The sequence below is a fragment of the Erpetoichthys calabaricus genome, chromosome 3 (genome assembly GCF_900747795.2).
Source record: "Erpetoichthys calabaricus chromosome 3, fErpCal1.3, whole genome shotgun sequence".
Taxonomy (NCBI): Eukaryota; Metazoa; Chordata; class Cladistia; order Polypteriformes; family Polypteridae; genus Erpetoichthys; species Erpetoichthys calabaricus.
The window spans coordinates 244,133,936-244,158,712 of NC_041396.2; the positions used below are offsets into that span (position 1 = coordinate 244,133,936).

General features: G+C 38.0%; 1 protein-coding gene across 1 annotated transcript in view; it reads left to right on the forward strand.

Annotated features, from left to right (window-relative positions):
- Positions 1–24,777, forward strand: part of lama2 (laminin, alpha 2) — an 820,770-nt gene that overhangs the window by 168,722 nt on the left and 627,271 nt on the right. Inside the window, 1 exon segment of the mRNA XM_051924216.1 lies at positions 18,414–18,584. Within this exon segment, the coding sequence (XP_051780176.1) occupies positions 18,414–18,584 (171 nt within the window).

A 24,777-nucleotide genomic window follows, 5' to 3' on the forward strand; every position in this document is an offset into this window, starting at 1 on the left:
CAGCCTTGTCGACATTTCTTCCGGGATGGGATACAATACACAGCAAATCTGAAACTGGACTAGCTGGGTTCAACTGAGGAATGCATGCGTTAGTATAATCTGAAATAGACAGGAAACACGAGATACCTGAAAAGTGTTAAATTATACCGTTTATTAGGCAGAAGTACCAGCAGCCATACCACATGCACTTCAGAACAATCCACTTGAAATTCAGTATGTTTTCAACCAGCCAGTACTTGGATAGGAGACCAGCAAGAGAAAGGATGTGTTGCTGCCATAAGAGGTGTTGGAGAGGCCAACAGGGAACGCTTACCATGTGGTTTGTGTGTGGATCCTAGTGCCTCAGTGCAGTAATGGGACACTGTGCAATAAAAACTGACGTTGTTCTTCAGGTAAGACTTTGTGGTCATAAAAGATCCTTGGACATTCTTTTTAAAAAGTAGAGTGCATCCTGATGTCCTGGCTAAATTGTCCACCTTGGCCTGGTCATTCTGACCTCTAATCATCCCCTGTCCCTAATTGTCTAACTATTGCTCTCAACACTTCACCACATAACAGCTAATGTGTGGTAAGTGTACTGGCTCAGAAATGGCTGCCTTCTTACCATCCAGGCAGATGTTGCAAATTGGTGGTGGCTGAAGTGGTTCCCTTCTCTCTATGTAAAATGCTTTGAGTAGTGAGAAAAAAAATCACTATAAAAATGTAAGTGCTGTTGTTTTTTAAACAATGTATTAATTTTTAATTGCATGCATTACACCACATCCATTATGGTATGGTATGGTATTTTTCCATCTTATATTCTGTAGCTCTTTGTTTTCACTTTTAAATTTATCAGAAGTTACTATTTTTTCTGATGAGCCTCCTTCCTCATAACATGACAAAATCGTTCTAGTTTCAGCTTAATTTTAGTTACTCTATGTGAGTCTGTCTGAATTGCTCATCCTTCAGTCAATGGTGTACACATTCTGTTCCAACACAACATCTCACAAGTATTGATTTTCTTTCTCTCTCTTTGTTTTCTTGATTTTTAACAGCTAGAGTAGATGTTGCTACAGAGAAAATGATTCCTCCAACTGTTTAATTTTGTTGTCAATGCGGTATCACTAGATTTTATTACCCTGTCTAGATTATCAGTCAATCAATCAATCAATCAATTTTCACTTTATTTAGAGATATTAAATGCATTAATCATCACAAAACACTTTACACAGGTTTGCAATACATAATAAAATACACACAGTAACAAGTACAAAAAATGCCTCTCAGTCAACATAAATAAAAAAAAAGAAAGTCAGGACTGATGCCAGACTAAATGGAAGTATATCACATATTTCCTTTCACCTCCCTTTCACTCTGCATCTATTTGTGAGGGTGGAAATCTTTTACCAGGTCCTTCTCATAGGTCTACCCATTGGTATTCTGCTAGTCAGCTATTTCTAGTATGCCCCTTGTGAAGGGTTCCTGGGAGAATCATAACTACATGTCCAAACAGCCTCGACTGGCTTTCCTGTAAAATCAATAGTATTACTTCAAAGCCTTCCTTTATCTTTCACAGAAAGTGCAGTAACCCTGTCCAGGAACCTCATTTAAGGTGCTTATACTCGTGATTTCTTTATTTCACACATTGTCCAGAGGTTTTGTCCACAAAAGCTATAAGAACCCACCATAAGACATAAAGTGAGGTTGGGTGCAATGACAGTGGGATGACAGGCAAGAACAGAATGAGTCCTACTGTGCCGCACTATAAAATGAAATGATGCTGCTCGCTCTCTCACTGTATCAAATGTTTTATCATTAGTAAAGCTTTTTGGGACTCCTCTCCTTTAAGCATAAATTCCCTTTTACCAATTGCATAGACCCTTTCACCTGTAGATCATACCTTTGTAAGAAGGTACGCCAGGTATAGCAAGACAGTAAATTTGGTTAGGATTGTTTGGATTTGTTTTCAGTTGTTGCTAGTGAAATTTTAGTTTGCTTTTTTGCAAGTACGGCTGATTAGTTAAGGTCAGTTCAGAGGCACATCAAAGGTTCTTTCTTTGTGGACTACCGGCCAAGTAGAGCTGATTCCTATTAATTGGGGTTGTTAGCATTGTAGCTCTAGCAGACAACTATGCTGTTTTTCCATTGCAGAAGGAATGGAATAATTTTCTGCAGCAATACTGAATCCAAATAATAGTGATCCCAAAACTATTACTGTTTTGTAAAATCAATTATCTACATAAAACTACAGAGAATCTGTAAAGAAGGAAAGTATAAAAGTAGTTCTAAAGCCCATAACCTGCAAAACATATTTAATTTTGAAGGTCCTACCAAGTTGGACTACATACTGTATGTGATACCTGAATGAAAATAGCAAACCTTACCACAAAGTTTTCTGCTCCTGAAAAATAGCTCCAGAGACTCCCCAACCTACAACAGTATGAACCAAAAGTTTTGGAGACTTCTCTCCAAGTTAAGGAGAGAAGCAAGCAGTTACAGACTATGACTGATCAAACATGGACTCGGGTAGTCAAAAGAAGAATAAGGCACCACAGCATCTCATTAGAGAATAAGACTGAATTAATAGTTATACTGCATCTTGCTTCAAAAGTTTGAGAAAATTATGCCTTCAAAGAAGTTCAAGAGAATGGAGGATAGAAAAGGGAAGAACTCGTTGTTGGAGATTGATATGCATTAGATTTCAGGGGTGAACCACAGTTTGCCACTTAAAAGGAGCAAGAGTTTCCCACATAACTCAAAGAGTGGACCAGTTACTGGTGAAGTCAGGTGAAGATCCTCTTGTTAATAGTTCATATTGGAACAAATGATGTTGTAAAGACAAATGCATATTCTTTGCTGAACATATTTAGGGAACTTGGAGAAAAGCGAAAGACCAAATCAAAATCAGTAATTTTCTCCAAATTCAAAATGACATGGACAACCTTCAGTACTGGGAGAACACCTGGAAAATGCAGTTTAATGTAGAAAAGTGCAAAGTGATGCACATGGGCAAAAGGAATATCAATTATAAAGACAAAATGGGAGATACTGTCTTATAGGAATCAAACTCTGTAAAGGATTTATGGATTTATGTTGAAACAACAGTGGAAATTAAGGAGAACTTAAAACTGAAGCTAGAAAGTGCTTCTTTATGGAAAAGACTTGTGGTACTCTGGAAGAAACAAACAGTTGTTGAAACAGACACTTTGACAACCTTTAAGAAAAATCTGGATGAGATAACAGCACAGCTTAGCTGTTAACTGAACAAATGGGCTTGATGGGCTTAATGGTCTTCTCTCGTTTGTCAAATTTCTTATGCTCTTATATTACATCTCTTACACTACTGCCATGTGTAAAAGTTCGCTGATGACACTGCTATCGTGGGCTGCATCAGGAGTGGGGAGGAGGAGGTGTATAGGGACCTAATCAATGACTTTGTTAAATGGTGCGACTCAAACCACCTACACCTGAACACCAGCAAAACCAAGGAGCTGGTGGTGGATTTTAGGAGGCCCAGACCCCTCATGGACCCTGTGATCATCAGAGGTGACTGTGTGCAGATGGTGCAGAACTATAAATATCTGGGAGTGCAGCTGGATGATAAATTAGACTGGACTGCCAATACTGATGCTCTTTGCAAGAAAGGACAGAGCCGGTTATACTTCCTTAGAAGGCTGGCGTCCTTCAACATCTGCAATAAGATGCTGCAGATGTTCTATCAGACGGTTGTGGAGAGCGCCCTCTTCTACGCGGTGGTGTGCTGGGGATGCAGCATTAAGAAGAAAGACACCTCACGCCTGGACAAACTGGTGAGGAAGGCAGGCTCTATTGTTGGCATGGAGCTGGACAGTTTGACATCTGTGGCAGAGCGAAGGGCACTCAGCAGGCTCCTATCAATTATGGAGAATCCACTGCATCCACTAAATAGTATCATCTCCAGACAGAAGAGCAGCTTCAGCGACAGACTGCTGTCACTGTCCTGCTCCACTGACAGATTGAGGAGATCGTTCCTCCCCCAAACTATGCGACTCTTCAATTCCACCCGGGGGGGTAAACGTTAACATTTAACATTATACATAGTTATTGTCTGTTTTTTACCTGCATTATTATCAATCTTTAATTTAATATTGTTTATTATATCAGTATGCTGCTGCTGGAGAATGTGAATTTCCCCTTGGGATTAATAAAGTATCTATCTATCTATCTATCTATCTATCTATCTATCTATCTATCTATCTATCTATCTATCTATCTATCTATCTATCTATCTATCTATCTATCTATCTATCTATCTATCTATCTATCTATCTATCTATCTATCTATCTATCTATCTATCTATCTATCTATCTATCTATCTATCTATCTATCTATCTATCTATCTATCTATCTATCTATCTATCTATCTATCCTACTCTACTCTACTCTACTCTACTCTACTCTACTCTACTCTACTCTCATTTGCCTGTGTAACTGCCCTGGAGGATGGATGGATTCCTGACCAGGATGGAGCAAGATTGCCAGATATCAGACATTACCCGGCCAGAACACCTTATAATAATGAACTGGTGAGAGCTGGAAGTCGGGAGCAGTTCATCCCTTAAATTAATAGGTGGTGGTATAGTATTCCCAGTTTGGACACCTACAGGGCTGCGTAGGAATTGGAGTCCAGAAGTGCAGTGCTGTAGAGGTCCTAGGGTGACAATAGAGGGTAGTGCCAGAGGACGGCCTCCCTGGTTTATAAATTACCCAGAAGTGCTCCCAACAAACCACGACATGCCACTGGAAGTACTTCCGGTTCCAGCTTAAAAAGGAGCCTGTCGCCATACGTTATGGAGTCAGCGTTAGTAGGCAGCAGGCGAAAGAGAGAGAAAGAATGAGTATTAAAGTCTGTATTGATTGTTATATCTGAGCTGTGTGAATTAAAAAGTGCTTTATTTGAACTCTGGTTGAATGGTGGTTGAATGTGCCTAGGGTTTGGGGGCTCCCCGTACTGGTGACATCTGTTATTACACTTGCTAACTATTACGAATTTACAGTTCATTGTTGCAATGCACTTGCACCCAGTATATAGTCCACTACCTTAAGACTTCACGCAGAAATGACTGTCATTGTAGCTTTTCTATTTTTCAAACTTTCAGCCATCACTGATAAACCTAGCTGAGTAATGAATTCAGTTTCTTAGCCCCCAATAACAGAAAACAGCAAAATGTAAAAGGAAAGCAGACTTACTTAGTTTTAATCTTTAAATATTATCATCAAATACCTAGTGCAATAAACAAAAGGAAAACAGAAATGTGGCTATCCAAACCATAAATGAATCTTCCTGTAGTTCTTAAAGCAGACAAAGAGCAGAAACACATTCAATATATGTGTGGATTCCAGGCAGGGCTTATCTTTTTAATTACATAAAGTCTCAATTTAACTTCCCTGTTCTCTCTGCACAGCTCATCTCTTTTTTGTCGGCTTCTACTTTCTAGTCAGCTCTCTCTCTCTGTCTTTATACAGCTTGCTCGTTTATTTACTGAACTGGTGCACTTGCCTCTTATCAAAGTTGCTCATAAAAACATAAATCAATCCATCCATTATCCAACCCACTATATCCTAACTACAGGGTCATGGGGGTTTGCTGGAACCAATCCCAGCCAACACAGGGCGCAAGGCAGGAAACAAACCCTGGGCACACACACACACACACACACCAGGGACAATTTAGAATCACCAATGTGCCTAACCTGCATATCTTTGGACTGTGGGAGGAAACCGGAGTACCCAGAGGAAACCCACGCAGATGCGGGGAGAACATGCAAACTCCACGTAGGGAGGACTTGTGAAGTGAACCCAGGTCTCCTTACTGCGAGACAGCAGAACTACCACTGCGACACCATGCCTGTCTCTCATTCCCCCATTTTCTTCCTTGGTGGAGAAATGGCTCATGCATCTAAACCTGTTCCCCTTCACTGAAGCTCAATTATATCTAAATTCCTAATTCCTCATGCCCTTCCACAAGCAGCACACTCAGGAGCAGTGATTCTAAAACCAGACAGGAGCAGATAGCAATTCTTGTTCATTTTACCTTTCATTCAGAATCATCACATTCAGATGAAACACCTCCAATGCACTTAGCGTGCTTGTGTTGTTTCCCATTCAGAAGTGGTACATCAGAAGTATATCTCTACACCTTTGCACCCTCACGGGAGAATAATAGTGAAACAGCTTGAAGAAGGGGGTAGGTGGTTATAGTGAAGCATCTTGTAAAACTATAAAACATCAGTTCTTATCGATGAAACATTCCTAAAATTTCTGGACTTCCAATGCTTCAAAGTCCTTTTAAACTTTTCACTTAGTGCACATGCCTATTGTCAGAAAGCTACATATTTCTTCCAAGCAACCAGTTCAAACACATCTTTTAAAGACATTATACAGGCAGTTAACACAAAAAGTGTTAAGCTCTCTGTACATTTGCAAGATGATTGATTATAAGCAGTCCACAGAAGTCAGAGCACATGTTGTACCAAACAACATTTAACTGAATAGAAGAAATCAATCAATCAATCAATAAATAAGTGCATGTTTGTTGTGTCTATATCTTCACTCCACTGTATTGTGAGCTCCATTGCCTACTACAACCATTCATTAAGCGCCTTGTTGTTAATTTTGCTGCAGAATGCACTCCTTCTTACTGAAAAGATTAAGTTTAAGTAATAAACATTGATTAGAAGCTGTGAACTGAGTTATTTACAATCTAATTTTCACAGGGCTTTGAATATCTCACTACTACGGTAATGCTGCCAGCCACGGGATTTATCGCAAAAATTTAGTGACCAGTAAGTAATTTGCTTTTATCCAGCATTCACTTTACAAAATGCAATTTAAATGCATACAGGTAAACAGCACAACAAGCGCCATTGAGAGCAATTCTTTTATGCCTGCTATGTTGGAAAATGTTTTTCTTTTGTAAAGGGTGAACAAAGAGGGAATGAAATGTACACTGCAAAAAATGCATATACAGAAACTAGACACAAAAAAAAAACTTTAAATGGGAGTTGTTTTGCTTTTATTGGGCAAGAAAAAAAATCTGCTAATGGGATAAGCAAAATTTATTTGACAAGATTTCTTAAAGTAAACTAAATAATAATTTTTTTGATAAGTCAATAATTCTTACAATAAGAAAAACAACAACAACAACAACATTTATTTATATAGCACATTTTCATACAAAAAGTAGCTCAAAGTGCTTTACATAATGAAGAAAAGAAAAATAAAAGACAAAATACAAAATTAAAATAAGATAACATTAGTTAACATGGAAAAGGAGTAAGGTCCGATGGCCAGGGTGGACAGAAAAAACAAAAAAAAAACTCCAGATGGCTGGAGAAAAAAATAAAATCTGTAGGGGTTCCAGGCCACGAGACCGCCCAGTCCCCTCTGGGTATTCTACCTAACATAAATGAAATAGTCCTCTTTGTAGTTAGGGTTCTCACGGAGTCACTTGATGCTGATGGTCATACAGACTTCTGGCTTTTAATCCATCCATCATTGTTGGAACATTATGGAGCTTTGGGTAGATGGTGGTGGCACAAGCCACCACCAAAAGGACACCGGAAAAGGAAACAGAAGAGAGAGTAGGGGTTAGTATAGATTTTGAATGAATAGTTATTATAATGAATTGGATATGCAGAGTATCAGGATTAAATTACAGTGAAGTTATGAGAAGGCCATGTTAAAATAATGTGTTATCAGCAGTTTTTTTAAAGTGCTCCACTGTATTAGCCTGGCGAATTCCTACTGGCAGGCTATTCCAGATTTTAGGTGCATAACAGCAGAAGGCCGCCTCACCACTTCTTTTAAGTTTTGCCCTTGGAATTCTAAGGAGACACTCAGTTGAGGATCTGAGGTTACGATTTGGAATATAAGATGTCAGACATTCTGATATATAAGATGGGGCGAGATTATTTAAAGCTTTATAAACCATAAGCAGAATTTTAAAGTCAATTCTGAATGACACAGGTAACCAGTGTAGTGACATCAAAACTGGAGAAATGTGTTCGGATTTTCTTTTCCTGGTAAGGATTCTAGCAGCTGCATTCTGCACTAGTTGCAAACGATTTATGTCTTTTTTGGGTAGTCCTGAGAGGAGTGCGTTACAGTAATCTAGCCGACTGAAAACAAATGCATGAACTAATTTCTCTGCATCTTTCGATAATATAAGAGGTCTAACTTTTGCTATGTTTCTTAAGTGAAAAAATGCTGTCCTAGTGATCTGATTAATATGTGATTTAAAATTCAGATTACAGTCAATGGTTACCCCTAAACTTTTTACCTCCGTTTTGACTTTTAATCCTAATGCATCCAGTTTATTTCTAATAGCCTCATTGTATCCATTATTGCCAATCACTAAGATTTCGGTTTTCTCTTCATTTAATTTGAGAAAGTTACTATTCATCCATTCTGAGATACAGGTTAGAACCAATCAGAGTGTGATTAGAGGAGTGTTTTCAGAAAAACGAGTTTATGCCTGTTCGTTTCAAAACGCTGACACAACATTTTCAGGAGTATATGGCTCTGGAGAGAGCATTTTTAAAAGTGTTCATTTTCAAACCACAGTGTAGTATGGTAAAAATGTAGACATATGTAGGTGTTCTTAAAAGAAAATGCATAACTTAGTTTTAGAAGCCAAATGACAGCAGCAGGGGAAAGAAATCTCAAAAACCTTTGGTGCAAGGCTACAACTATGCTTTCCTTCATGAAGGGTTTTGTAGTAGCAACATCATAACTTACTGCATCTTTTATGGCCTTTTGCACAGAGATGATGATCGTAAACATCTATGAGTAACATTCAGTTTTCATCAATACCTGTAGTACTAGGGTGTTGTACCGTTTTAGCCATTATGAATGTAGAGAAAAGCCAAGCAAAATGACACCTTTTATTGGCTAACTAGAAAGATTACAATATGCAAGCTTTCGAGGCAACTCAGGCCCCTTCTTCAGGCAAGATGTAATTGATTACATCTTGCCTGAAGAAGGGGCCTGAGTTGCCTCGAAAGCTTGCATATTGTAATCTTTTCTAGTTAGCCAATAAAAGGTGTCATTTTGCTTGACTTTTCTCTACATCAATACCTGGAACAATCTTTACCTACTAATGAGGTTAAATCAGTGAAAGCCCTTTGCTGTCCACAGCACTTCTGTAGCTAGTGTACTGTAAAGATGTCATCTGTTGACTTTGTCTCTGGAACCACAGTGTGATTCAGGATAGACATAATCTGTAAGAGTTTAAAGTCTGGGAGGAAACCCTTCCCACAATGCTAAGTAAGAAGATGCCCAAATAATTATCACAATTACTATGGTCATATTTTTTCACATATGAGGTGATAATCTTGGAATATCATATACACTGCAATACCTCACCCTCTCTTTTTGGCAAAGACGGAGAACTCTGTAGCTTCCAGTAAAGCTGGATTTCCATGTTTAATACTTTTTATAATTATAGAGTCATAACCAGGTGTTTTTGTACAGTCCTGGGTGCTGATGCCTTTACTAATTTCATCAACTGTGAGCTCTTTATCTGTAGTAGTTTGTGTAGGACAATCAGGTCTTCAATGACATTAGGTCTTTTCTGGGAGACTCTGGTTTCTCTGGAATATAGCTCTAGGTAGTTCAGCTGACTTTTCCATCTTTATTTCAATGTAATCAAAACAACATCCTTGGTTTTGAGAAGTTCTGTTTTATGGCTGAGATGCTGGTGGTTTGCTTGATTCTCTCAGACATGCTTCTTCCATATTCTAGATCTGTGAACAGCTACATTTTGCTACAGAAAGACAGTAATCATTTTCACACTGCAGGGTAACTGGCTAGAATTTTCTTCCTGCTGTTCTTAATATTTGCAGATTCTTATGGGTTGGATCAAGCTTGTAGGTGAACGGTGCATAATGTTTATCTACAATAAGTGGCTTCATTGCTATGATGTTTGCTTTGAATATTTCATTATTCTTGCATTCCTTTTGGTGACTGCAAAAGCATAGATTGTGTTATGGGTGGAGTCCCATCTGTCTATGGCATTAGGTTGATTGGCTGCTTAGCACTGATTTTGATAAACAGATCATTGAACTCTTTGTTCTTACCAGGGCCAACATTGCTGTCATTGAATCATGACATTCCCTTTTACTTAGATCTATAAAAACTTTAATAGTTTTAGCTTGATAGCAGAAATAACCTGTGAGTGGTCAATATCACAGTTGACATTAAGTTATAATCTGATGTTACTGATGTTGCTCAGTAACTGATAACCAGGTCCAGTTGATGAAATTCATTCAGTCTGGGATGCCTTAGTGCTTTGTTCTGGAAGAAGGTGTTGATTGCACAAAGTTCACATAAAACTACAGAAATCAGATGCTGTCTGTTTTCATTCATCTACTCAATGCCATGATGTCCTGGGCAGGTTGACCACACTTCTCAATCAACATCAATTCTTACAATCAAGTGACCCAGGACATAAATGAATTCCGAGAGTTCAATGCTTCTGATGGTAGCTTACAGTTATTCACAGACCTGATATTTAGCTTCTGCCACAGTGTAATGGGTTACAACATGCAAGGTGAACAAGGCACCAGGCTGATAAAAGACAGAGCTTTAAAATTATGTGTGACCCATTAGCTGGAGATTCAGTCATGCAAAGCATTGTGTTCAGTACAGCAAAGCCTACTCTGTGTTCTCACTTTTCCTCCCTGTCCTTTTCTGTCCAAATCAAGGTGTAATGTTCTTCCTTCAATAAGACACTGGTAGTCTGGTTTCTTGCACTATGGTACAACCAGTAACGGCGCACTGCATGATAACGTGCAATGAATACACTTGATTGAGCATTCCTAGTTTTCATACTCTTTCACTGTAAGTTTAACATTCGTTTTCTCAGAAGTTGATGTGCTTGCTGCTTCCTGGGCAGCTCTTCTTTTCTTCACCGTAGCAGCCCACTTCTTCTCTTCTTTTGTCTGCATCTTTTCGCATTAAAACTGATTAAGTCAGTGTTTGTGTTGCAATTACTTAGTACATTTTCTTTAATTTTTCACTTAAGCTGGCACTTAAGTCTTTAATCTGCCTCAAGAATGATTTAAGATATGAAGAGGAAATGGAAGTGACGGCAAAGGTGGTAGGGATGAGGCCCTGCTGGCCACTGCCGAGAGTTGATTCTACAATAAAATAAAATAAAAATAAAAAGAGGAATAACCTTGGAGGTCAATCATCACCCCGAATGTAGTATATGTGTACAAAATTTCAGGTCAATAGGTCAATCGGTTTAAAATCCTGGACTGACAATCTAACAGCCACAGTAGCGTATTATATATAAAGATGTGTGTTTAATTTATTCAATCAATAACACGTATCTTTCAGGTATACACCAGTGGGTGTATAACTTTCACATTCCAACTTGGCAAAACAAAGAGTTTCTGAAGTTGTTTACTTGGTACATGGTTGACGATCTGTTTTCAAGTACTGGGACTGTAAACTCCAGGCACTTTCTGAAACAGCGCTTTACTGTCCAAGGACTGTCTGGCTTATGAGGACTGGTAGGTAACCATTTGGATGGAGTGGCCAATCCTACCAATGAAGACAGCACTAGACAAATTTGAACTTATATCTGTCTTCCATGTTGTGCTCTCATTTTCTGCGAGACTGGAGTGAATTCTCCAGGATGTATGTTAGGGGTATAAAAACATTTTCTTTTGGTGTCTGCTACCTTAGTATTTATCCTTCCCTGAACACCCACAAGATAGTGGGACATGACCAAGAACCAATATCTGGAAAATAAAAGCAACTTGCTCTTTCTCACAAACAAATATGAAAATATTAGGCCCTGGTTGGTTACTCCATCCTGACAGTTAAAATACCCAATAAAGCCTTGTTACCCATCACCGTCATGCCTAAGTTATCCTGCCTGCTGAATCAGTGTCCTGGAGATTGGCACTAGTAGCCAGGCATGAGATCTTAGTATTTGGAAACAAACCAGTGAAAGAATTCAAAGGAAGTATTACTATCCATAGCTGCCTACACTCCATTAATCATAATTGTATTTTTAAAAAAAGCTAATTGAATAGCACAAATTCCCAGGGAAAATAAGTGCATGCCACGGTTGTTAAAAAATAAAATAAATAAATTAGATTTAAAGAATGCCAAATGTTTCTTTTAACAGTAATGGTGTAGAATATTCTGACTTAAAAGCTGTTATATGAAAGAATCTTGTTAACACCGTTTGTCTTTATCTGGTTCTTATCTGTCTCTTTTCATTTAGATATTTTCAACTAAAAAGGACCTTGTCATACTCCAGCAGTTTTTCTATCTAGCTGCTTAAATACATTCTCCTAAAGTGTCTGACATTAAATAAAATATGTTCTCTAGCACAATGTTATACATAAGATAACATAACATTCTTAAAAGCATTTAGTCACTTTCAGAACAGGCACAAATGAACCCTAAATGGGTACCAGGAAATTGCAGGGCAGATTTACAGACCCACCCATGGGGGGCAATTTAGAATTCACAATTAAACTAACAAGCACAAAACAATTATCTAAAAGAAAAATTCAGGCAGATAAAGGGAGAACATCCAGACTTTGCATAAAGAACTGTGTGCTCATGAAGTGGTAGTGCTTACCACTGCATTATCGTGCCATGCTTTATAAATACTGTGCAAGTTAAATATATATGTAAATATATCGTAATAGAGCATAAACGTCTGCAGAGCCATTTAAAACAGTAATGCCAATGTCATGTTTATTATTAATTGCTTATTTTTACTGTCTGCTACAGCTCACAATTAAAGTAATCCTCCATCAAAACAAGCACACATTTCATGTATTTCCAAGAAAATATATAAACAGATTGAATGTTTTTGTAAGGATCCTAGATAAAAATTATTGGACATGAGAAATTCATGTTTTTTGCTACTGTTCTTAATTGGTTTCTGTTTTTTCCATTATTGTGGATGAGGCATTATTTTTCTTTTACTCAGTCCTTTGGCATTTATCAAAGTCACTTTGCCTGACTTTTTGTCTGTCTCCTCTTGTCTCTCTCTATTATAAAGTGGGATCTGAGGTCTTGTAATATTTGAGATTATTCCCTAAAGATGCTCCAGTCTGCAGTAGTTGTTGATTTTTAGTTCATACTTTGACCTTTGTAAACTGCAGCGAGTTTTCTTTGGAGATGAAAAATGCACAATAAAAATGTAAATTCAGCAGTTTTCACTCAGGTACATCAGTTAATTTTGATTTATTTCAAGTGTGTAAGCACACACAGGATCTGAATCTGCAGGCTTTGAAGATGTTTACCCATAGGTCTAGACTGCTAGAAGAGGGTGTTGCATCTGTTTTTGGTCTTGATACTTAAATTCATTATTCTGAAGCTCTGTCTTTTCAGTGTGGCACTTTAGTCATTTTTACATAGTGATTGCTCTTCAATTTCTTGGTTCTTTCTTATTTTACACTCTATTCTGCATATGTCTTGATGCAAATCTCTTATAGTTTTATAGATCATGTAAAATTAAATTAGTAAACCTGCCTAAGCTTGTTCAGAGGCATTGGGTACAAAGCAGGAAACAACTCTGAATAAGATGTCAATCCATCACACTTACACATTCACATTCAATCTCAGTTCTTCTAACCTGCGTTCTTTGGAAGTGTGGGCAGAAAATAAGGAGGTACAGAGGAAAATCTACACAGATACAGGGGGAAATGCAAACTTCATACAAATATTGAACATGAAACCCAGAAATCTGGATCAGTAAGACAGTACTGCTAACCACTGTGCCACCATTCTTACAAATGTGAAATGGATATCCATTTGCTTCTAATAAAGATCTTTGTTAGGTTTCTAAAATTTGCTCTGGCATTTACCATAATTAAAGGTGCTCTATAAGAGCAGGCTGGTTTTTTTCCCCCAGATGATTACCTGCAGTGAGCTGATCAAGGTCCTGGAATGCTGCTGGGTGTGTTTTAGAAGCATACATACTTTCTTGCAAAAATTATGATTGCAAAAGTATTTTAGAAAAGCAACACATCCATTTGTCCATTTATTTCTCATGTTTTTAAGTCCAGGTCCAATTCACAGAGCCCCAAACCCCAGACACATTCTTCACAAACAGTCTTATTTCAAATAAAGGGTTTATTATAACAAATATCTTCAAACAGGCTTCTTACACATACAATTAAATAGTCTGGTCTTCTCCCTTTTCTCATCTGTTTCCTCCCCTCCTCTAGGGTGAGCTTTATCCTTGACCACCCGACTCCATCTTGCCTGAGTGAGGCAGGATGGCTCCTGTTATACACCAGCCAGGAGTACTTCTGGTGTAAGGACATTGTCCATAAAAAAACAATTCTGTGTCAAGTGGAAGATCCACAAAGTAGGGATCAAGAATCCCTGCAGCACCCCCTGGCAGCCCCCGTGGAACCTGACAGGACTGCCCCAAAGGACTGCAATTCCCAGCATGTCCTGCAGGTGTCCATACAGGTACCATGGCCTAGTAAGCATCTTCAATCCAACCCCGCTAACATAACAACATACCAGCTTCCACATTGGCATCTTCTGGCTGAGGCTGGGACAACCATGCCTCTCTTCCTGCCCACACAATGTCTTGGCCTCCCAGTTTTGTAAAGAACTGGAATCCACCATGGCAGGGATGCCCACTTGTTCATGCTGTCCATCACATTATATTTGTACATATATAGGTATATATGAGGGGGAGTCAAACTAAAGTTAGAAAATGGGATTTTTCACAAAATGGAGCGAACCATAACAAAACTGATAATGTCATTTCTCAATGTATTCTACACACTTCTCAGTGCATTTGTGCCACTTGCCTGGAAGTGCCTGGATTCCAACAGAATAAAAGGTTTTGTCTTGTCCTCGGAACCGTTCGTGCACCCAAGTTATTGTTGAACACTACATGCCGAGGGGTACTACAGTCACTAGCGTAAGTTCCTGTGAGTTGCTGGAGACCAATGTGAAGGCTGCTATTCGATCCAAGTGGTGGGGACTGCTGTCTCAAGGAGTCCTTTTGCTGCAAGACAATGCCCACCCACAAACTGCTAAGAACGCCAAGGCTTGACTGGAGAAACTGAAGTTTGAGGTATTTGCCACATCCTCCTTATTCTCCAGATTTGGCACCATGTGATTTGCACCTTTTTGTACCACTAAAAAACATCTGGCTTGTCATCGATTCAAGATAGATGATGACATGAAGAAAGCAGTGCACAAGTGGTTGAGAGGACAAGACAAAAGCTTTTTATTCTGCTGGAATCCAGGCACTTCCAGGCAGGTGGTGCAAGTGCATTGAGAAGGGTGTAGACAACATTGAGAAGTGACATTATCAGTTTTGTTAAGGTTTGTTCCATTTTCTAATAAATCCCATTTTCTAACTTTAACTTGACTCTTTAAAACTTTTGTAAAAACAATATTTGTCCTTTATTTGCATCGATCATTTAAAAGCCTGTACAGCAGCTGTCCTTCTGTCTCACTGCCATATATAGCGAATACCGAAGTGACAAAGTTTTCAGAATAACAAATAGTTTTGGTTTCCCGGACAAACGTTCATACCACATTGTATTTAGTGGATTTCGTTTAATGAAGTTAAATTTCAATATAGTGAACATTTTTTCGACCAAAAATGGCTACTGAAGATGATAATGAAAAAATACTTCGCGGAAGTACAGGTGTGGCATTGAGTCTCAGGAACCCTGCAACAGACTCTTTTTTGTTAGACCAAAAGAAAGTGACGGTCTGTTGCTAAACTTCTGGTCTCTTCGCCGAGAATGTAGGCGCAACATCATACAGGTGTAGCCGAATTCTGTGCTCCACAGACCATTGTCTTTCATTTGTAGTACCTGGGACCTGGCAAATTGATGACAAATACTGCATTCATAACACAATTATATCATGTGAAAGGGTACCACACCAGTGCAGTAATCCCCAATAGTAAAGTCTTTGTCAGCACCAAATGTATATCTATATATATAATTTACTAAGTCCATGGCAAGCAAGACGCACGCAAGACAGCCACGCCTGCCAACTCACAGAGCCCCGCTCACCAACAATTCACTAAACAGCTGACCATGGCGCGAGAGCGAAAGCATTTGCCAAGAATGTGTTCATTAATCAAGAACGAAAGTCAGAGGTTCGAAGAAGATCACATACCGTCGTAGTTCCGACCATACACGATGCCGACTGCCGATCAGGCGTTATTCCCATGACCCGCCAGGCAACCAACCGGGTAACAAAAGTCTTTGGGTTCCGGGGGGAGTATGGTTGCAAAGCTGAAACTGAAAGGAATTGACGGAAGGGCACCACCAGGTGTGGAGCCTGCGGCTTAATTTGACTCAACACGGGAAACCTCACCCGGCCTGAACGTGGCTCACAGGTGCATATGAACTATAGCGTATGGTTGCAAAGCTGAAACTTAAAGGAATTGACGGAAGGGCACCACCAGGTGTGGAGCCTTTGGCTTAATTGGACTCAACACGGGAAACCTCGCCCGGCCCGAACGTGGCTCACAGGTGCATGCGACTGAGGCGGTGTGTGGAAAATGAACAGTCAACATGACTCACAAGTGCATGTGGACTGTACACAGATGAAAGCAATTCAGGTGAGGAGTTGGGGGCAGACACATGAGCAGGCAGTGCATACTGAACAATGACTAAGAGATGACTTAAGAAATCGGCAGACTAGAATGGCGGGGGCGGAATGGGCGTCAGACGATCGAACTTGCCTATCTAGAGGATGTAAATGTCCTAACACGGGTTCCGTAGGTGAACCTGCAGAAGGATCGTTACCAGTTGTGCCAACCCGTCCTTGGATAGGTTAGGACCTGAAACCTCTCGGGCCCGCTTCCCTGCCCTCTCTCCAGAGTTCCATCTTTGTATTCACTTACAGTTGTATCCTCAAACCCACCCCATTTGGACAACTGTGTCTTTCAGGAAGTGTTCACCCATCAATACATAATTATGTGGCATATGCTACGCCGCGGGTTGGCTAGTTACTTTTAAAAAAGAAAATAGTGATTAATGAAAAGAATGACAGTTTTGTTTGCCCTGGAGCATATCTGCTTTCATGAGAGTGACAATTCAGTAGATGTAGTGTATGAAAAACTCAGTAATTTTCAGAGGATGTGAATAAAATGAACATAAATTGATCTGTTACCTCAGACAGGCAGCACTTAATTTGTATTGAATGTAAACAAAGTTCCTATTTGCTGATGGCATTCAAGTTAATTACTCTTTTAAATTTTCTTTGTGTCCCAGGATTCCAGAACAAGAGGTGGCAATATTATAATAATAATGATGATACATCTTATTCATAACACGCTTTTCACAACCCAAGGACATGGTCCTGGATAAATAAATAACTGTACAACTGTATAATAATGCAAATTTAGACAATCATCACAATGAGAAGTGTTGTGAAAAAAACTTTGCTCTCTTTGCTATATATAAAGTAAATCATTATCAGTGACCAGATGAAAATGTAGAACAATTCTTTATTTGCACATAGCTAGGCACAAATAGTCCATGAAGTGAAAAATCAAGAAAACAATTCATTCCATTTTATACTTTTCTCTTATCATTACCTTATCTAAAAAAATCACGTCTTCTGACGCTTAATATGCAGAATTCTATCATCTTAGCCAATCAACTGCAGCCAACAGTAACTTTGTATACATATCAATTATTCCATTATTCTAAACATTGCTTCCTAAATAGGGACATCCTAAGGGTTTTCCCATTGATCTTATCACTGCTTCATAATTAGGGGTGTTGGGGCTTTCTCACTAGTTTGTTTTTGCTTTTTAAGGGGGTGTTCAATACACACCTACTTCATTTTAACCTTAGCAACTAATTTGGAGGCTCCTCTAGATGAAGCAAAAGCCTCAAATGCTCAAGCTTAAACCCTTTAGTTAACCCTTTTGTTACCTTCAGTCCTTTTCGTTATGCTTTTAATAATCCATTGTTGCAACTTCATTCAAGTATAAGCTTATATTAAATTGTAAAAATGATCCTGTATTTATTAAAATATTTGACTTAAATTCTATAGAAGAAACACATTTGTGATATTACAGTAGCTTAAAGACTGGTCTACTGAAAACCTATCTTCATGTAAACTTGCACACATAATCAGAGGGCATTAATTTGACATGAGAGTGGTGGGAAGTTTAGATTTTGAAAGGGTTGTGAAAATAAGACTTTTCCACTACAGAGGGAATGTTAATATGCTACTGTGGTAAGCAGTCTGGCATTGTGACATCTCATTACCAGAGATCAGGAAGGCATTACTCACTAAAGAATTTAATGTGACTTATGAAAATGAATAATTCTTATTACAATAGTGTGTGAATGCATCTTTTTATGTAGTATGGAGATATTACTAAAATCTAATCTTTTTACTTTTTCCTCTGCAGGGCTTTTCCCAGCTGTGCTGAACTTGGCAACCATGGCTGAAATCACAGCCAATGCAACATGTGGTGAAAGTGGCCGTGAGCTGTATTGTAAGCTGGTAGAACATGTTCCTGGTCAACCGGTTCGAAATCCTCAATGTCGTTACTGTGATACAAAGAGTAGCAACCCCTACGGTATGTAACCTCTTTATCAAAGTATATATTGTGGGCTATCTGGTCATTTAAGGCATTGGTCAATTTAGGTTGAAACTGATTTTCTGCCTAACGTACTGCAAGCATAATTTATGTCCCAACTCTTTATTTTAAACTCTTAATTGTGTGCAATACAAGGAGGAAGCAATCTTATTTTAGAGTGTTCTCTTACACCTTCAAGAAATCAAATCTTATGAGACAGAGTTTTCCTTTCTCTTAGTATGTTTTCATAAAATTTTCATAAATTTATTAAGAGTAAATGCAAATAACTTGCCTATTATGCATATTAATCTTGCTAAATGTATTGCATTGTAACGCTGACCATTCCTAGAATGCCTGACTAGTCGTGATACATTTTTTGGACTATTTTACTAATTAAGGATTGCCAAAACAAAAAATACTGTTCCTTACCATTGCATAACCTGCTGTCAGCACATTATATTTATGTCTTCCAATTTGCCTCAGATGTGAACTGTGTTTAAGTGTCATTTGTTGATATGAAATAGAGAAAGTAACAGTCTAACAAATCCAAATATGGCTTATCAACAAATATTCACTCTATTTTTTCCTATCAATGAAAACGTAAAAACAGAAAAGATTGCAAATATATTTAAAATCAAAAAATGAAATTTATCATAAGTATTCAGTATTTTATGGTAAGTCTTGGCAAGCTTTGGACACCTGGGCAGTTTATCCCATTCTTCCTGGCAGATCCTGTCATGGTTCCTTAGATAGAACTGCAATCTTCAGGTCTCTTCATACTTCATTCAGGTATGTTCTATGAGATCTAAGGCTGGAGTACAGATCTTTCCATTGCAGTCTCATTGAGTCTGTATTGCATTTACATTCATCTAGTCACATAATCACAAGGAGATCCACACTTTCTCTAAAGCAATTTGGCTAAAAAGGTAGAATATCCATCAACCTATATGGCCATTCTAAACTCTTTACACTGGCATTTTTTCTTTCCTGTTGTTCTCTTAGACCATAGTTATCAGTCCATCTCACTCTTTATATTCCATTGAGGCAATATGATTTATTTACTTACCAACTGTACTTGAGCCTGACATAATTGCAATATAACATCCTGATGTGAAGTATTTAGCCATCATCCCTAATAAAACCCTTACCTGTTTTAAGAAAATGAGCACAATTCCGGAGGTACATTTTTTTGTATCACCAGATCTCCAAATACTTTCTGTCGGTCTTTTTTGTCTAACTTGTATTGTTGTGTAAGTCTCTTGCAAACTGATTACATGATGAGATATGTCACAATCCAATTGATACCCCTCAGGCTGACATTAAATCAGGCTGTCTTCTTCTAATCTAGAATGTTGGACCACTCATGACCTCCTTCTAGGATCTCAATTATTAATAAGAAGGAAAAACTTTTTTTGCTGCCACACAGATACCTAAAACTTCTTATTAAATCAAATAGGGGGTCTCTTCCTCTGCATCCTCTAACCAAGTGAAATGTGTTTCCTTTTACTTAGTCCCAGTTGGATGGAATTCCTTTACCTTGTTACTTTTCTAGGAGAAGCATGATTCTCAAAACCTCAAAATTGCTTTAAAATACTTGGGATATCCAATATCTAACCCTACTGGTGAAGTGAAGCTTGGTGTTGGCTTTGAAACCACTGCTTGACAAAGTGGGCCCAGATATTGGGCAACCTATAATCATGAAATGATTGTTAATATGCTATAGTCATTCATACCCCAGCAAAATGAAGAGCTTTGTGCTTTTTTAAACATAGGCTTAGTCCTGTTTCGAAAGAAGAAGAATCATTTCATAGTGTTGATACAGATATAAACTCTCAAAATAATTCAGTTAAGTAGTTGTCTCCATGCCCCAGTTCAGCCCATATTTTATTTTTGTAGGAGGCAAAGTGGTGCATTAGTTAGTGTTCAACACCTTGAATATTTCCTCATAGTACAGAACTTTGATTTTCCACACACATCCCAAAGTCATGTTCTATAGGCTAATTGATGATTCTAAATTGGGTGTGTAAGTATGGGTTTGTGTAGGAATTGCCCCAGAAATGGACTGGTGCTGTTTACTAGGTTGGTTCTCTTTGCCTCATTTACCCTAAATTGGATTATGTTATGTTATTACCTGGTTCTGGGTGAGAGCAACAATTCTAGGTGCCCCAAAGCAGTGTGAATTCACAAAAGATAAATAATGACATAACTAGAAATAAGAAGACAGTCCTGAAATTGTTAATAAAACTTTTAAAATCAGTGGTGAAGTAACCCTATTCTTTCCTTATTTGAATACACAATATGTGTGCCTTTTTCTTTTTGTTTTCTAAGATCATGTGTTTTTTTTAATTTCATCACATTTACCTAAAGAACGTTATCAGAGCTTCATTTAATCAAATTTGATGCCTCATTGCTGTAACATTTTTATGACATTTTAAAAACCCCACTAGTTCAGTGCCTATTAGACATGAATCTTGGCACAATTGTGCAAAAAATGTACAACACTGAGAGAGAATATGAAGCCTCATGAAGTGTGTTAATAGGTTTTCAGGATGATAAAATACAGTTACAGTCACTTTCTATCTGCAATTCTTAGTTAAAAATAAAAATTGTATAGCCACAAAATAAGTTTGTTAAAACTGATTAAATAACTTGTTACTAAAGTTTATTTTACTGTTTTTATTGGTGATATTATGATTGTCACTATATTTTTGTCTTATTTTTATGATGTTACCTGCTGTTGGGCAGTGAGCTGTATAATGTGTGATGTCATGGCAATGTTAAAGAGTGTTCCAACATTTTTTTATGATAAAGGAAAGACTGCTTGAGAATTTTGAAACCTCAAAAGAAACCTTAAAGGAATTAGTTCTGGTATTGACCAAGAAAATGTTTTTCACTATGAGTTTAGTCTGACACATGGAACAAGCTATCTTAAATATTATCATCTAACCCATTCTGCAGCAGTGTTCTCAGTTTATCATTAAATCTCTGTTACTTCCACCTTAACCATTCTTCTCTTAACCAAACTCTCATGAGAAATTTACCTACTGGAACTATCAATATTTATTTAAAATATAATGATCCGTGGCCAATATACATTCATGTGTTCCTGCCAGAATAAATGGTTTTGGAAGGATAAAGAAGGAACATTTTAGATGGAGAAAAGTGTAATTGTCAATACAGTAACCTAAAATGTTAGAAAACTACTAGTGTATGTACTGTAAAAAGTGTTTGTTTTGTGATTCAGCGACACCAAAATAGCAAAAAAAGGTAAGCTTTCCTCAAAAATAAATAAAAGCCAGACCAGGCCTCACCCCGGGCATACTAGCCATAAATTTAAATGTCAGGATTTCTGGACTTCACAGGCCCAAAATATGGCTCAGGCTTTAAAATTTCAAAAATACTCAAATATGTCCTTCAGATGAGAGGAAGGCTGTAAATATCTGACGTGAAAGGACAAAGGCAAACAAAGAATTTATTAAATAGTAAAAAAAAAAAAATAAGCAAATAAAGGGAAAACAGAGAAAAAAAGCAAAAATGAGACAGGTTTTGCCTTAAAAAGACAATCCAAAGCAATCACACCCAGGCTGAAATATAATAACAATATCCAAAGAACAGAGCAAAAATAACCAGATACCAGAAAAATCCTAAAAACATACAAATATGTTCTTTACTTCATGAAACCCAATAACTCTCTGATGAATATTTTCCCTCTGCCAAAATTAATAGGCAGTGATACCATGGTGGAACAACTTCTTTGGGTTCTACCTACATAACACAAGGGATATAAAATTAAATACATAAATACAATATATAAAGACAATATTAACAAAAAAGCATATAAAGATAGATTCATAAAAGACAAAAGCAATCTAAAAACATTAACTTACAATGAAAAAAAAAATGTGAAAAACAACAAAAACTTTAAAACAAAAGAAAGCATGTTTAAGCCAGGAATCAGACATTGGGGGATAGGTAGGTCCTGTATGTTGCTCAAGTATACAAGTCAGAAATTGACTGTACTTTGTACAAAAGACAGCAGCCGTGTCTAGTATCTATAAGGTTTTAGGTAACTTTTTAGAAACAAATCACTTTGCTTTGAAATTTCCTTTTTCAGTGTCCATGGTTGACTGGTAGTACTTGCAGATCATAGTGTTGAAGAGTGATGACTTGTTTCTTGATGGTCAGAAAAGCAAGAAGCAATTTTACTGTAGTGTACATGTATAGATAAACTTGAACTTGAAGTGAATTCTAAATTTCATCAGCTTCTTAGTCAGTAGATCCCAACACACAGTGTGACATGCATGCAGCCCCACCGCGTAACACATCCTGCTTCAACAGCGACTTAGCAGCCCTGTCGCACAGAGCATCTGTCGGCCATAAAAGGCTCATCACCGCGACAAGTTCGCCCGCAGCCCCACCACGCAACGCATCCGTCGGCCGGGACTGATCGACAACCCGCGGGGTACTTTAATTTGGCCAATGACCTGGCCCACTTTCCCCCAGGCCGATCCAATCCCAGTCGCGGATCCACAACCACGAGACCAACCGTGGAAGTCACTGCTTGTTTGCTGTGTTGCTGTATCATGGAGTGGTTGAATAAATTCCTGTTCCTGTTTGAAGTTGATTATTAAAGCTGGTCATTCTGAAGCCTAAGACTGAGCTTTGTTTTTTCGGTTGCAGGACAGTGACACACACGTCATAACAGTATTGAACATACTTTTAAAATCTATCAACAGAATCTTAACAAAAGTTTAGGTTGTCTTAAATATTTAAAGATGTTGGATTATCTCAGAGAAGATTAACTGGTCTACACTGTATTCTTTAAGAATACTGAAGTAGGGCCAACATCACATAGATCATTTATTGGTCATTAGTTATTGGGCACTAGTGAATTATTCCATTACTGACCATTGAAACAGATTTTTTACTGGTCTGAAAAATGTACAACTCATCCCTTTTGAAACCATCAGCTTAGCCTGGGTTTATACATCTAAATAGGTATTTCAACATCTGAAATGACTGGAACATTTTTAATTTGTTGTGAGCCTTTGTCTGTTCTAAAATAAAATCATTGGCATTAATTCTTCAATAAAAAACCATTTATATAATTTACAAGAACTAGTTCGTTAGCAGAACTCATATAGAGTCTCTTGGGCATATAACAAGTTGTTGACAATAATCCCTTCCAGGCTGTCTTTGCATCATTATTAAAATACACTTCTAGTTTGTCTTCATGAGTTTTCCTTGCCTTCCTTAATTTAGTTTTAATCCTCTTCTGCAGATTTCTTCTTCCTTTTTTGCTGGTTCCAAATTTAAAAGACTTTTTCAATTTTAAGGCTGTTAAAAGGCTTTCTTGTTTAATCATCACCAAAATATATATTCTAAATGATTTCTCCCTGTGAATTCAAACACAGTAAAATATACAAAGGGGTTAGGCACCACAGGCCAACCTGCTCAATGCTGAGATATACATTTAAAGTAAATAAGTCCAGAGAATACTGACACCATGCCTGTGCTACTCTGTCAATGACAGTGTCTTTTGGATAGTGGTCTCTTTTTTGTTGTTTGGACTCAATAAGGCGGCCTTGGAAGCTTGGGCAGATGCATATATTAGTTAAGCAGAGGTGTGACCTTTATCTCCTTCCCCCAAGTTATTCTCAAAGAGACAGAGATTTTGAATGTATGTGACAGTCTGACATAATTGAACTCATAAGCTGGTCACAGAGGCTTTCATCTAGAGAACAAAAGGAAGAGAAAAGATAGGAGAGGACAGCACAGGGGCTGTTGTGAGGGCCTGTTTAAAGTCAATAAACAACAAGACAGAAACCATAAAAGTGTTGGGGCACCCTCAGGCAATCCCCGTCTAACTGAAAAGATGAGATAAAAAAAAAAGTGTAAAATGCAAACAAGTCTTCTTCATTTGCAAGTCTCATTTAGTGGACTTCCCAAGATGATGGTTCTTCTGGTTATGCGGCAAATGGGAAGAAAGAGGCAGTCCAGATGTATGGACACCAGAAGTGACGTTGGAGTAGGAGAGCTGTCAATCGTCCTGACTGCAGATGGAGGAAAAGAGAGGACGTTATGATACAGTGCCAACCCTTGGAATGACAGAGAACAACCATCACCGAAGCAGATGAATGATCTCTTATGTGCACACATGTGACCAGTCACATTCCATTCCATAGTATCTGAA